We start from the raw sequence: 14803 nt of genomic DNA on the forward strand, positions 1-14803 counted from the left end.
CCTATAACATAATATACTATAATAACCAACCGACCAATCAAAAAACAAATAAAAGTGATATTCAAATACGGTAGTTAGCTTTCGTGGAATACTGTTCTCCATATCAATTCAATATTATGCACGTGAAACGATTTCTCTGGTTGAAGTGTTTCACTGAATATTTTGTACAGAGGGTCCTCATACTGGAATCATTCAATATTCATTAAAATTTCTCTCTCAGATCCTCGACCAAATTTCCAGTTTTTGAATAAAATAAATCTCAAAATTATTTCTCTCGAATTCGACTGTATGTGAAAAATAAATTTCGTTTTCTATAACGGCTGATTCAGCAATAACTCTGAGTGGTTCTTGTTAAAACTAATTGATATCGTTAAACAAATATCTTAACACGTTGTTATACCTCCATAAACTAAATGACCGATTACCTGATTAGCATTACTGTACCAATTAATGGAAATAAACAATGGCCAAAGAAATGTTAAATGGCAATTTAAAAACAATTTCCGAAAAGTGAAATTATCTTGCAGTTTTGAGGATCAGTTTACTTATTTTCTTTTCTTTTTGTATGTCGTGGCCCTACACATAATTGATTTGTCAATATGCATGCAGACAGGCGAAGTTATGGTTTTTCAAATGAGAGATATTTGGGTAATGAACAATTTATCTACGTTAAAATATATAGTCATCAATGCCATGCCGTATACACAATATTGTCCATACACCTTGTATATTTGTCACTGAAGAGAAACTGTGCATATACCTACATGAACACCGCTGATCGTTTTAACAGAATTTTGTATAAATTTCACTTTTGCTTGAGCTTACAATTTTTAACCAACCAAAAGTGGTAACGTCGTTTTATTTTCAATTTAAAAGACTCAAAAAATTACTTCCGGATATTTTGTGGTTTTACTTTTCCTGTGAAAATTCTGTCTATTCGATATTTATGTCTTTACTGACCTATAGTTCTGAGCAAGTCATTTCCTTAGAAATAATAAATAGCGGAACTGTACCGAACGGAAACATTTTTCGACAATCCAAGCTTATGTCTCGGTCAGCAAATCAGTGACACTTTTAATTACCAGCGAAGGAAATGGAATTGTGTGACTAACATAGTTTTAAAATAATCAAAAATGCCCTAGTGTGGTAAGTCAATTGTATTATCAGTCAACAGTTATCGAATTAGTCGATATTTACTGATTATCATTCGATATTTACCGAATATCATCAGTCGTTATTTAACGATTTATCGATCAAATATTCGATTGATATTAATTTTTTTGAAAATATCGATGATTCTAAGGAAATAATCGATATTTTACCAATCGAATGAATTATCAAACATGCCTATTCAGTAAATTAAAAATCATTTTCTGTTAACCATTCCTGGAATGATTCCATCGTAACTTCATTACTTGAAGAGAGTTGTCGAAGTTGACCAACTGCGCACCTTAAACCTACCAGAAATTACCATCATTTTTTAGATTTCCTCACTAAATAACCTGTCACATACGGCTATTCATCTGTTATCTATAGCGACAACAAAAATAATGACAAGCTCTGTGTAAAATGGTTCTTTATATACATAGTAAAATGCATGTTAAGAGTCAATTCGCCAAAACTTCGAACAGTCGGGATTCAAGCAAGCCGACAGCGACCCAAACGAGCTATGGCTCAAATGAATCGTCGTTCAATTCTGATAACATCGTGGAACAACTTTTTTCCCGAAATTTTTTTGTTGGGCTGTCATGGCCCTTAGAAAAATTTTCTCCGAAGTGGTCGTGAAAATCGTTTTTTATCAATTACTCCAACATGCGAGATATGAATAATGTCAAATTGTGTACGTTTATGAAGGTCGATGAGCTGAATATTATTGACCAACAAACGCCGAAGTTCGACCCACCCAGCTGCCACAACAAGTGAAAAACCTCGGAAAAGCCGAAATTTTTGAAGTGCTCTGGGCGGTTGGGAAAGTTAGTAGCAGGAAGCTCTAAACCGGAGTTTTGTAACTTACTTCTCGCCCTATCCATTGACATCCCACTCGACCATACTCACCGTCCCAGATAGAAATAGAGTTGATTTTTCACAATGTGTCTCAACTCATCAAATTTTGGAAAATCTTCGAACTCTAAAGTTCTCCAAACAACGTTTTTTCGAGCGAATTTTATTATTTATAGTTTTACGAGATAATAGTCAGTAAAACTAACGTGGTACAGCCAGAAGATGAGCCATAGATCTTTTTTGTAGAGGCCAAACTGTCAAAATGAAGCAAAATTCAAAAATTTTACCTCATCAATTCTTTGAAAATAGTAAATCGAGCTCGAAGTTGTTTTTCTGATTAGTTCCTGTCTCACCAACTCACATATGTTTTGAAAAATTGCATTTCTCAATATATGTGGATATAGTACCTGGATGCAATGTATCGAGAAATGCTAATTTTTATAATTCACGTATTTTGGTTAGACAGAATTGATAAAATGGGAAGATACTTTATCGTGCAGATCAGAAAAGCCATTTTGAGCTCGATTTACTATTTTCAAAAAATTGATGAGGTAAAATTTTTGAATTTTGCTACATTTTGGCAGTTTGGCCTCTACAAAAAAGATCTATGGCTCATCTTCTGGCTGTATAACGTTAGTTTTACTGACTATTACCTAGTAAAACTATAAATAATAAAATTCGCTCGAAAAAACATTGTTTGGAGAACTTTAGAGTTCGAAGAGTTTCCAAAATTTTATGGGTTGAGACACATTGTGAAAAATCAACTCCATTTCTATCTGGGACGGTGAGTATGGTCGAGTGTGGTGTCAATGGATAGGGCGAGAAGTAAGCTACAAAACTCCGGGTTAGAGCTTCCTGCTACTAACTTTCCCAACCGCCCAGAGCAATTCAAAAATTTTGGCTTTTCCGAGGTTTTTCACTTGGTGTGGCGGCTGGGTGGGTCGAACTTCGGCGTTTGTTGGTCAATAATATTCAGCTCATCGACCTTCATAAACGTACACAATTTGACATTATTTACATCTCGCATGTTGGAGTTATTGATAAAAAACGATTTTCACGACCACTTCGGAGAAAATTTTTCTAAGGGCCATGACAGCCCAACAAAAAAAGTTGTTCCACAATGTTATCAGAATTGAACGACGATTCATTTAAGCCATAACTCGTTTGGATCGCCGTCAGCTTGAATCCCGATTACATATAAGCTGTTCGAAGTTTTGGCGAATTGACTCTTAAAAGAATTGAAGTACAAGATCTGAAATCAGTCGAATAAAAATACTTTGATCGATGGAAGTTATAGATATGATAATAACACTGGAAATATGCTTACCGTCTGTAACAGATTAAGAACTCGCAAACAGAAGTAAAATTGTCTCCATCTGTGATTTTTCTGAACTAAAAATTGAGCGAAGCTGAAAAAAAAACGTTCGGTAATCTGTGAGCGTCAAATTGCATTATGAAAAATATAGTGACATCTAAATCCTTCACGAATACACTTCCAGAAAACAATTAATTTTTACTGTAAATGAGCTAAGTGAATTTAAGTTGCTTTACTACACAGCATATCGACAAAATCTTGAATTTAGGTCGTTCTTTGATAAATGTGACAAACTTACACGGAGACGTCACATAACTGATTTACTGAAAGCGTCGGATGCACCAATTTTTTTGTATTGAATAAATCTCATAAAAGCAGATATTTAAATAATTAGCACAAAGTCATCAAATTTTTGACTGAATTGGAAATCATTTCTCTTACTTCAAGCTGAAGTGTTTAGTTGGTTCTTTGCATTTTCCTTCGAAATCTGTATAAGCAGGACATTGACATGATTCAAACAAAAATTTATCGAATGTTTGTCAAGCTCAGCTAAAAATGTGGCAAAGATTGCATTTTTCAACCTGCCCGCTCAATGATTCGTAAAAGAGCTCGAATTGCAAAAAAAAAGAAATAATTAAATGTTAAGTTACTGATGATTCAATTAAAGACATTTTGTATAAATCAAGCAGTATAATACCGGACAGCAATAAATATATTATGTGGAAGTGTGTCTCATTTTATCGATGGATATGTGTATTTAAAAATGTCTGTGTATTGCTCGATGAGTGTTGTCGATTAGTTTGCTGTACGATAGTACCTAACATACTATTTAATTTATTTATTTTTTCTTTATATTTTTGTTTCAAAGAAAAGAAAAAAAAAACATTTAGCGCAGCCTATAAATCGAATTTCGAAATCAGCTTTGTTGTCCTAAATACAACTCCGAGCAAAAGCATTTTTTTTGTAGTTTTGATAAGTAGGAGAAAAACAAACATTTTAGTGTAGGTAGGTAGTGACTTGACTGTCTGATTCTGATTGTAAAGGTTGGCGATAAGATGGGGTGAAGAATTTTAAGTTTGATTCGATTCGTCTATACAGGTTGTGAATGCTTACAAAGGCTATTGTTCTATCGTAGATTGAAGTGGATAAGATATCAGAGCACACTGTCCTCCTATATGCTGCTCTATATTTTAATGAATCGTTTTGTAAAATGTTTACGACGACGTGTGGATATAGCGTGGATTTTAAAAATTATGGTCAATGAAATGGTTTAAAATATTGAAAAACCAGCGAAGTATGTTACCTTGAGTGTCCTAAATTCAACTTTTTCTCGAAATTTTAGCAATGGAAAGTGTTGTCGTCACGAGGTGCTAAGCCCAAGTAGCATTTGATAACCGCGGTTATAAACGTTACTAATTCGTTGCCAACTTTTTCGTTCTACAACAGTTATGTAACGAATAAGTTGTATTCAGTTTAACTTATTCGTTATATAACCGTTACACAACTAATTGGTAATCAACCAATTTTAAACGAATTAGTTGCAAAACGGTTATTTGACCAATGAGTTAACCGATAATATTTGTTGAAAACTTTTTCGTCCAGAAACCGTCATACAACCAAAAAGTTCGAGTCATTACTATAACTAATTCGTCGTAAAACGGTCATGGAACTTAATAGAAATGTTCATTATCCGTCAGTACGAATCAAGACGCCATGATTGAAAGTTCGATTTTTTGTAGATTTTACATCTACTTTTTTCATGTTTCAGTAGTTCGGTTTGAAAATGTGTGTGAAAGTGTGAAAATTGTCGGCATCATCGTAATGGAAAACCTGCTATTTCAGTGTAACTAATAAATTTTGAAAAATTTTCTTTATGCCAATTTGTGAATCAACATTTTATTCATCGACTTCACTATTTTTGTCTGCCGCTGTTGTCGAAGTTAGGTTTCTTATGTCTTGTTAGGTTTCTTATGTCTTGTTAGGTTTCTTTAGGAGTTAGGATAGGAGTTAGGACCGGCAACAGCTGCTAACAAAAAAGTGAAATTGATGGATTAAATTTTGTTTAATTGGCGACACAAGAGAGAGCAATTTTAATTGTCAATTATGTTACGTGTATTGCAGTTGTACGGAATATATCTCAAGTATTTTGCTTGTATTTTATAATAACCATGACACAAACATTTTAACTTTGCGAACTGCGCAGTACTTACATATTTTGAGTGCATTAACTATGTGATTTACGAATATCGAAAAGAAAGAAAAAATTGAACACCAAAAAAACTCTTGGAAATGTGGCTTCAAGAACAAATATGATGATTAACGAAAAAGTTGTAAAACGGCAGTACAACGGTCTGATGACTGATTGGTTAGAAAATATTGAATTTTCAATTGTGACTTATAAGTTATTCGACGGTTATAAAACCGTTTAACAACTTTTAACCAATTTGCTGTATAACCGTTGTGCAACGAATTCGTTATAACATTTTTGTAACTTTTGCAACTGGGCAAATACCGTTGTACAACCGTTATTACAACGTTGCAGCAACGTTGCGACAACTAATTAGTTATCTTCTAATTTTTACAACCGCGGTTAAATAACGGTTGTACAACCGAATTTTAACCGTTGAATGCTACTTGGGAGATGTCTATTTTTGGTTTACATTTAAAATTTATTTCACCTGAATTAACGGAATGTATCTTCTGAAAAGCGGATGTATTCGAATTTCTTCTTAAGAGCATAGATGAGTTTAGTTGAGTGTACAGTTTTTACAGAGTTAAAATCCAGAGTTTGTTATACAGAACTTACAATTAGAAATACCTAAGAGCATGTGTTTCGACAACAAACTTAAACGGTGAGTTGTTAATGCGCTACGAATGTAAAAACAACTGAATAAGGAAGAATATGGTAACAGAAGAAATAACTATTTGATTATATGTCTGCCGCTTGTGTATAATTTTATGATGGACCTTTCCTTTACTCAGTTTTTCGAATTAAAATATTGGGTATTTTACCATTCAAAATGCTTATATAATAATCAGAGCCTTCCAGTGCCTTTTAGAATCAAAAGCAACTAAAGAAATTAGAAATGACCTACGGTCAATGTGGTCTAATAAAACTGAATAAAAATTCGCGCTTTCTTCCGAACTTTTCCACAGTAGTCTGCATAGCCCATTCTAGGAATTAAATTATCGAAAATTCCATAAAATTCATTATTCTAATTTAACTGAGAACAATTCTAAGAGATATATTAAACATTAGAAGTAAAAGATTTAATGATTATGTCACGGAACTCTTAGAGCACATTAAGCATCAGATCCCCTAGAACTTTGCAAAGGGATCGTTTTTTCATAAACTGAATAATGTTTTACTATTGGAAAGCTGAAACATCAGACTTGAATATGCAGAGCCAGGCTAGAACCATTGTTAGTGGTAGTTAGTCTTTTAGTAGCCAATCCGGTCCTGAACAGAGCTTTGGGAATAACACTTCAATTCACTGATCATATATTTGTCTGCGATCTTAGTTAACACTCATTATTGCTCCTCTCCCTGGAGTCTAGTGCCTATACGTTTTTAATTTTTTTGACCTCGATCAGCTATGTGGTCTCATATAACAAGTGTTTAAATGTTTAAACTAATGAAGTACAAGATTTTATACCAAACATTAAGTGATACCTTAAACTAAAGAAACAAACATTATCACACCGTGATACGCTTGTCAGGAACACATAAGCTACCATATAAAGGATACAATGTCTGTCGTCTATATAGATGCTAACTTTTAGACTGGAGCTTTGCGGCTCGATCCGCAATAATTTTTTAGGTAAAAGTTTAACTTCTTAGATCCAAAATAAGTGAATCGTGAATCGTCTTCGATGCTTAATTATTTATAAATCAAATTGCACTCCTTCCTGTGAATCAACATGCGTGGAATAAGTTACTATGATCTTTTTCCGGTTTTGATAGGTCTACAGCTATATTTGTCCCCATAGCTCTTATGACTATTAACTTGATTTGATCTAAGCAAATAAAAATAAAAATGCCAACAATCCATGCACACGTGGACGATGACCTCAAATCCACAATAATGTTTCGGACGATTTTTCTTAGGAATTCGTTCAACTGTATTTCTGTCATTCAGTTTAATAATCGACCAGACGGACGTAATCTCAGCAAAGTTGAATTACCTGCAATGCATTCCGCCAAATCAGCATTTTTGGTTGAAATTGATTTGTAGGTGCCAATCTTTGCAAATTGAATGAATGGAGTACGTTGTCTATACAGAGGTGTACGTTAAATTTATAAATGTAATGTGTAGTACTATGCATGCATACACATTTGCGTTGTAAGGTGTTCATATCGTATCTGACGTCGTTCTTTTTATCAGCAAAATGGAAAAGTGTTAGGTGAATAAACAAAAACAAAAAAATATTTGGTGCGGTTGACTCAGATATGTAGAACATATAAACTACTTACGGCATTGCTACTACGTACATTCGCTTTTAGTAAGACGTTAGTAATTTCCCCTTCCTACATCATCAATATCGACGTACAAAAAAACTCTTCTACTGATTACGCCAAATAGTTCATAAACTTTATGGATATGGTGGATATATATATACCCAAATGCAAGCGATCGAGAAAAAAATATTTTCGTTTGTATAATAAAAACTGATTGTGAGCGGCTGGAGTAGAGTACATGCAGTCCGGTTAGTCATACATAGTTCAAGGTATATTATGAATTTGATTCATTCAATTGGGAATCGTCAGACAGTTAACGACACTCGCGGTATTGAGAGACGGTTAAACGAAAATAAAAAAGTTTCATATTAAAATGCGCCATTTCTCGATTCGGTGGAATTTTGTGATAGACTAAAAGAAAAAGTTTTTATTTTTCCGTGGTTTTCGCTGAGAAAAAAAAGCTCTCTGTAACACAGTTCGCTGCAGTTCATAAGAGTATTATATTGTCTGCTGGATACGTCGGTTCGGAAAGCATAAGATATTATTTCGGTGTTGAATGTTTGCTATACATGTAAATGTGCGCGCGCGGTTTATGCGTCTTTTTAAATTGGGTATATGGTAGAGTAAAAGTGATTTCTAGTGCCATATCAAAGATATCTGTTTGGTATTATACAGACAAGAGACTAGCATAGACTTTTGAGAGACTTAAAGTTACTCATTGTAAAATTGTAAGTTTTGTCTATATAATCGGTTGCATCATATCAAGACTTCAGTCGAATAAAAGTGAGGTGGTTGAGCACATCTTCTTGAGCTTTTTTTTTGGTTTATTGTGGATTGCAGATTGTATCGTTTGACAAAAAGAAAATAGAAAAAAAAATATTTTTGTTAAGTTTTTGATTAGACAGTGTTTTGTAATCGGCGCGAACAACTCATCATCATCACCATATTATGGAATACAAATTGCACGATTATGGATACTATTTTGTGTTTGTTGTGAAATATTTATTGTGCACGTAACACATCGTCACTGATGCTAATGACAATATTTTTTTGATAAAAAGGACTAAAAGGACATTTATCGAACCGAAGCATTTTTTGTGATTTTTTTTTTTAATTTGAATTTCTGGAAGAAATAAACTGTTCAAACTGAAAATAAGTTACAGTGATGATTTCGGGAAATTTTATGTGATGAGCTATGGAATCCCCGCAAATGTATGATAACGTACAATCATTAACTCAACTTGATATTAAAAAAGGAACAATGGCAACCAACAATATTAACAGTAACAACCATTCTGTTGTGAACAACAACAATAATAACAACAACAATACGGCCTCAGCTATCAACCACAATACAATGGCAGCGAATAAAACTGCCCATCAAATGCTGCAGGCAAATAACACCAACAACAACAACAACAATAATAATACAATTTTGCAGAAGCACATCCTGCAACAATATTCTCAAAGTGATCTCGAAGAGCTAACCTCTCAGGAAATTTCATTGGACTTGCAGCATCTCATCGATGATCAGTTTAGAGAACAGGAAGCACTTGGCATATTTTCCGACATGGAACCGAACGGCAATAACAACAACAACGGCCACAACAACAACAACAACAACAACAACAACAATTCGAACGGAACATTGAGCGTAGCGGCCAAAGTCCTACAACATCAGAATCGACTCAATCAACAGCAAGCGCAAGGATATCAAAGAGCAACATTGGCCTATATGCCACAGCCAGTACATTCGGGTGCAAATTACACAAACAACTCCAGCGATGACAACAGCAGCATAGGTTCGGATGGTACAAATATCAAAGAGGAGCCCGTCGACACAGCCGAGTTTCGTCGTCTAGCTGCTGCGGCAAATGGAGCCCAATTCATCGGTGTTAATCAAGAGGCGGCCGGTCTATACCAAATTCCACAAAATTACACATCCAATGGCAGTGGTAATACGTTCACAACGTTAACGGCACCCGTACTACATCATCAAGGATTACCCCATTTACCAGGCAGTCATTTGGCCAGTCTAAAGCATAAGCAATTAATGTCGCAACGGAAACACCAAAACAAGCATGTGGACAAGGGTACGGACGAATATCGTCGGCGACGTGAACGGAATAATATTGCGGTACGTAAAAGTCGTGAAAAGGCAAAAGTTCGATCCCGTGAAGTGGAGGAAAAGGTCAAGGCACTGGTGAAGGAAAAGGAAGCGCTAATGAGACGTCTGGAGGAAATGACCAATGAAATTCAATTGCATAAACAACTCTACGTTCATCTGATGAATCACAATAATCCAGAAGTGAACAATATCTGTCGAAATGTTTTGAGTTTGGTTAGTGGTGATCATGGCATGTAGACGAAAGGGGAAGGTACAACAAAAGGAAAATCATTTCGTCTTCAAGTGGAAAATGTTTCAATTTTAAATTAATTAACTTACTGAATTTTTAGATAAATATTTATGTAATGTGACAAGACAAATCGGATTCTTAATATAAAAAGGAAAATATCAAAAAGAAAACTGATCGTAAAACCCTTCAAATTTGCCAAAGACTTTCAGATGGATGTTCTGAGATAAAAAAAAAATTCAAATAATTTATGGTGCAGTTATATTAAGATGTAATTTTAAACGAGATGATCCAGGAAGTGGTTATATAAGTGATCATTTAAAGCAAAAATATTAATTAGAAAAAGTGTCTTAATGAAAGAAAATGTCCGTGACAAAGAAGGGATTATAATAATCGAAGGAAAACATAACTGAATTGACAAAAAAAAAGAAAATTGAAAATTGATATCGAAGTGAAATGCAATCATATTTCGTTTCCATTCAAGAACATGTTTTTTGTGTTGTAGTTAGTTGTATACAAAATGTATGATAATGTACAAAGTAGTGGTTTAAATTCGTAATTTTATATTTAAATATGGTCAGTTTTTCAATATTATTACCGTGTATAGACTCGCTCTGGAACATATTTGTTAACATAAAAGGAAAAAAAATAATTTTTTTGTATAGGAAAAATGTTTTTCAATTTTAGGAAGGACAGTCTGGGATTTCGTTAAAAAAAATCGAATGAAAAAGAACTGCAAATTTAAATCGAGATCATTTAATTCCAATATAATAATATGACTGCAATTTCTGAACAGAAGACTTTTTGTATTTATTTTTATGATTATTTTCTCCCCCGTTTTTAAATCGCAGACGACGTAACAGTATAGTGAATTCTTTTTCAAAAACCAAATTTTCCAAAAATAAGTAGGTCAACACACAAACACATCTCCACACACATTCATATGCGATGCATTATTATACAGAACATATCGACTATGACTTCCGTAGTCGTAGTAAAAACTCTATTTGATTATTACATGATCAAATGATATAGTGTAATGATATATACGAAAAAAAAAACAAGAACGAAATTCATATAGCTCTTGATAGGCATATACTAACAGTCCATATACACCGTTACGACGACGACGTTACAACGACTTACAGCATTTTTCTTTTTCTTTTCAAAACACATAAATAAAAATATATGTGAACACAGATTGTTCGAACATTATAGTTGCTGAATATTTAAAAAAAAAAAATAACTTTTGTCGATGGTTTTTTTATAAGTTTAAACTCAGTTTCGTTCTGTCGTTGTTGTTGCTGCTGCGAATTTATTGTTGCCTTTCACTTTCTGTCGAAAAATTATTCACGCATGGTACAGAATAATATGTTGGGAAATATAATATTTATGTTTTGTAGTAATAATAATACTATTGGAATTTTTGATTAGGTATGCTCCCAATTTGTTAGTCAAAATTTTTTTTTTGATTTTTAGGTTTTTTGATTTTGACAAAATTTGTAAATTTTTTAAAGCAGGACTATCGTTTATACGAAAAGTGAGTTATGTCACGTAGATTTATGAATGGGGCGGTTAGTAAAAAAGCAATAATGTTTTGACCATTCTCTTTTGTTGGTTAAAATGTCCTTAGCATTAAGTTAAATTTTTTTCTTCATTTTATTGACAATTTTTTTTAAAATCAAATCAAACGCAGACGATACAAAAGTGAACAACGAACTGATCGTACAAAAATTGATAATTGTTTTTAAATTGAATTAAATTTCTATTTAAAACTGAAAGTTTAAACGTTAATTTTGCATAAATAAAAATAAAAACCAGTTTTCAATTTAGGTCAAATATTATGGTGAACTCATAAAGTAATTATATTTTTAGACTTCAGGTACTTCCTACTGCATGCATGCAAATTTTTCGCAAAGAAATATATTTAATTTGTCGATATCTTTAGTCAGATTCCATTTGCATTATTCGGCGAGAAAAACGATCGAGCATTACTCATTAAATACACTTTTATTCACAACGTGCGTCTTCTATTTCATAACGCATCGTTTTCTCATGCTTAAAGCTTTTATATAACTGCGTGACTATTGTGAATTCTGCAGTTGTCTGGAGTTATATAACATTCTAATCTCGTTAACATTTCACAGACGGCGTATCATTTGGATAGTTATTCAATCTGCTACTTCGTTTGATCAAAGTACAAACAATCTTTAACTTCATTTATTTTAACATGCATTTTGTATTCAAATTTTTACTACATATAAAATGACTTCGGATAACGGTCATTATTTATATTTGTCGAAGTAGTCGATAACAAATGATATAATGTAGCACTATGTGATCCCCAGCTTAGATTTCTGCTTAGATTACTTTCTTTATCGAAAAAACTCGAATAAACATAGCAAATCTTTTGTGAACTCAAAGAAATTCTAGAAGAAAGTCTATAAAAAAACCTTAAACCTATCGACTGTTTCACCATTACTTGCCTCTCGACATTTTATTTATTTTATTTCCTTAACTTCTTACTTTCTTCTTCTCTACCACAATCATTTACATATCTACTGGCATCCCTATCGCTAATCTCTTCAATCATTACTTCTTTCACTAAAATCATTTTCACACTTCCTACTCTCATTTCAAAACTATACTATTCCTCCCTTCAAAATTTTTGTAACTTTCAAACTTTCAACTGTTAAATTCTTCTTTTTCATTCATTATTTATCTCGCTGGAATGCATCTGTAAACCGACCCCATCATTTTTTTTCTCATTTTCCTATTATGTCAATAACCAAATTCATTCAGAAAGCCAATCCCATCTATTTCTTCCTTATTTTAATTTCTGATACTCTTCTTATCTAACACTATAACTCTTTCAGGGTAAGGTACTTCATACAATATTTCTATGCTGTAGTTCTATAAAATTTCGTTAAGCCAGTATCAACTTATTTCAAAAATAAACTTTTAACTGCAATTTTACCAAGAATAACTGAGATTTGTCGTACAACTGAAGATAAATAATTCAAGACGCATACGATTATCTAATACAAATTAACTGCAAGAAATTACCATAACAGTGATATAACTCGAAATTAAATTTAAAATTAGTTCTGTACATAGAAAGAAAAACTTAAAATTTTACTGAAAAATACAATTTTTTTCCGAAATTCTTTGTTACCAATAAAACGGGTATTTTTTCTTCCATACTTCTATTTATATTTTGTAATATCATTTCAGCTCATCCAAATATCACAATGTAAATAAATAAAAAAAATAGAAAATTGCTGCATTCATACATCTTTCAAGATAATAATCAAAAATAAAAGAAAATTGAAATTTTGTGGCAGATTTTTTTGTTTTTTATCTAAGATCAAACAAATATCTTTCATGGTTCACAAGGATTTTCATATTCTAAAATGGACAAAATTCGCCAGAAATGAATAAATCTTAAAGCTTTTTTCTGGCCCAGACATTCTTTAAATCAACTTTTCACCGTGAAGCCATGAAGACACATCTTCATCCAAATGACGATCATGTTCATTACTACATTTTTTGATTTGGACAATAATGTGCCATCATGGCTTCACAGTGAAGAGTCGACTTAAAGAATGTCTTGACCAAAAATAAGTCATTAAGTTTTACGATAGAAAAATTCTTTATAATTAGACAACAGTTTCCTACCGATCCTTGACATCATGCGAAATTGAGGTGAATTTGCTGCCGTAAAATTTTTTTCTTCCAAATTTTTGTTTGCTCTCTTTGCGTCCCATTTTTTTTTATCAACAGAAGAACAGTTATTATTTAGAAATTGCGATATAATGTTCAATAGACGTTAATTAAAAATATTTTTGTGATTAATAATTTACCTTTATAATAAAAAAAAAACGAAAACCAGAAAGAAATCTTTTCCGTTTAGCAAATCTGTCGATTATATCATTTAGATAATTATAATAATGTTGGTCAAACCAAAAGGGATTGCTACATCTCAATGATTTAGACTAAAAAAATGGTTGCAATATCAATTAAAAAAAATAATTTTAAGTAAAGTAATATATTTAAAGAGAAAAAAAAACGAAAAATAAAAACTTTTTAATTGAAATTTACCGTCACACGCTTCAGACATAACTTACTTTAAGATGAAAATTGTATATTTTATAGATTTATTTTATTAAATAAAAAAAAATGTTTACAAAATAATTGCAATTCTTTTTTCTCTATTTTTTCTATTTTTAAACACACACACACGAGAGAGACATTCCATTCTGATCGAATTCCAGATTCCAAATAAATAAAATGTAAGTGCTTTTGCATAACTCACTTGTCAACTTATTTCTATGTACCAAATTGACAGGTTGTACTTTATATTATTGTGATACGAATGGACTTAATTTCAGAGGTGGTATTATATTCATAACCTTTTTATATTAATTTATTTCAACGTAAATCTGTCGACCATTTTAACAGTTGTCAAGAGGTCGATGTATGAAGAAAAAATTTATCTGATGCTGATCTATTGGCGAAGTAAATTATTTTTAGATTCGAATCGATAAAATTGATAAAATAGCGAAAAGTTGAATACGACTAACTGAAACCGCAAGAAATTTGTTGATTTTGATCAGAAATCTGGGTAGGCAATCTACTGATCGAAAGAAGATTGGATTAAACTGCGCGACATTT

At 32.4% G+C, this 14803-nt stretch overlaps 1 protein-coding gene across 1 annotated transcript; it reads left to right on the forward strand.

Annotated features, from left to right (window-relative positions):
* The first annotated feature begins 8082 nt into the window (after positions 1 to 8082).
* Positions 8083 to 13391, forward strand: LOC119082350 (CCAAT/enhancer-binding protein). Its single transcript, XM_037191868.1, has one exon. It carries the CDS (start codon positions 8971 to 8973, stop codon positions 10138 to 10140), a length of 1170 nt encoding a protein of 389 aa, XP_037047763.1. The 5' UTR covers positions 8083 to 8970; the 3' UTR covers positions 10141 to 13391.
* The last annotated feature ends 1412 nt before the right edge of the window (positions 13392 to 14803 follow it).

Source organism: Bradysia coprophila, unplaced genomic scaffold, assembly GCF_014529535.1.
Source record: "Bradysia coprophila strain Holo2 unplaced genomic scaffold, BU_Bcop_v1 contig_415, whole genome shotgun sequence".
NCBI classification, from domain to species: Eukaryota; Metazoa; Arthropoda; class Insecta; order Diptera; family Sciaridae; genus Bradysia; species Bradysia coprophila.

Excerpts from the sequence above, each read along its gene's own strand:
- LOC119082350 (XM_037191868.1), top strand. The coding sequence starts at position 8,971 with ATGGAATCCCCGCAAATGTATGATAACGTACAATCATTAACTCAACTT.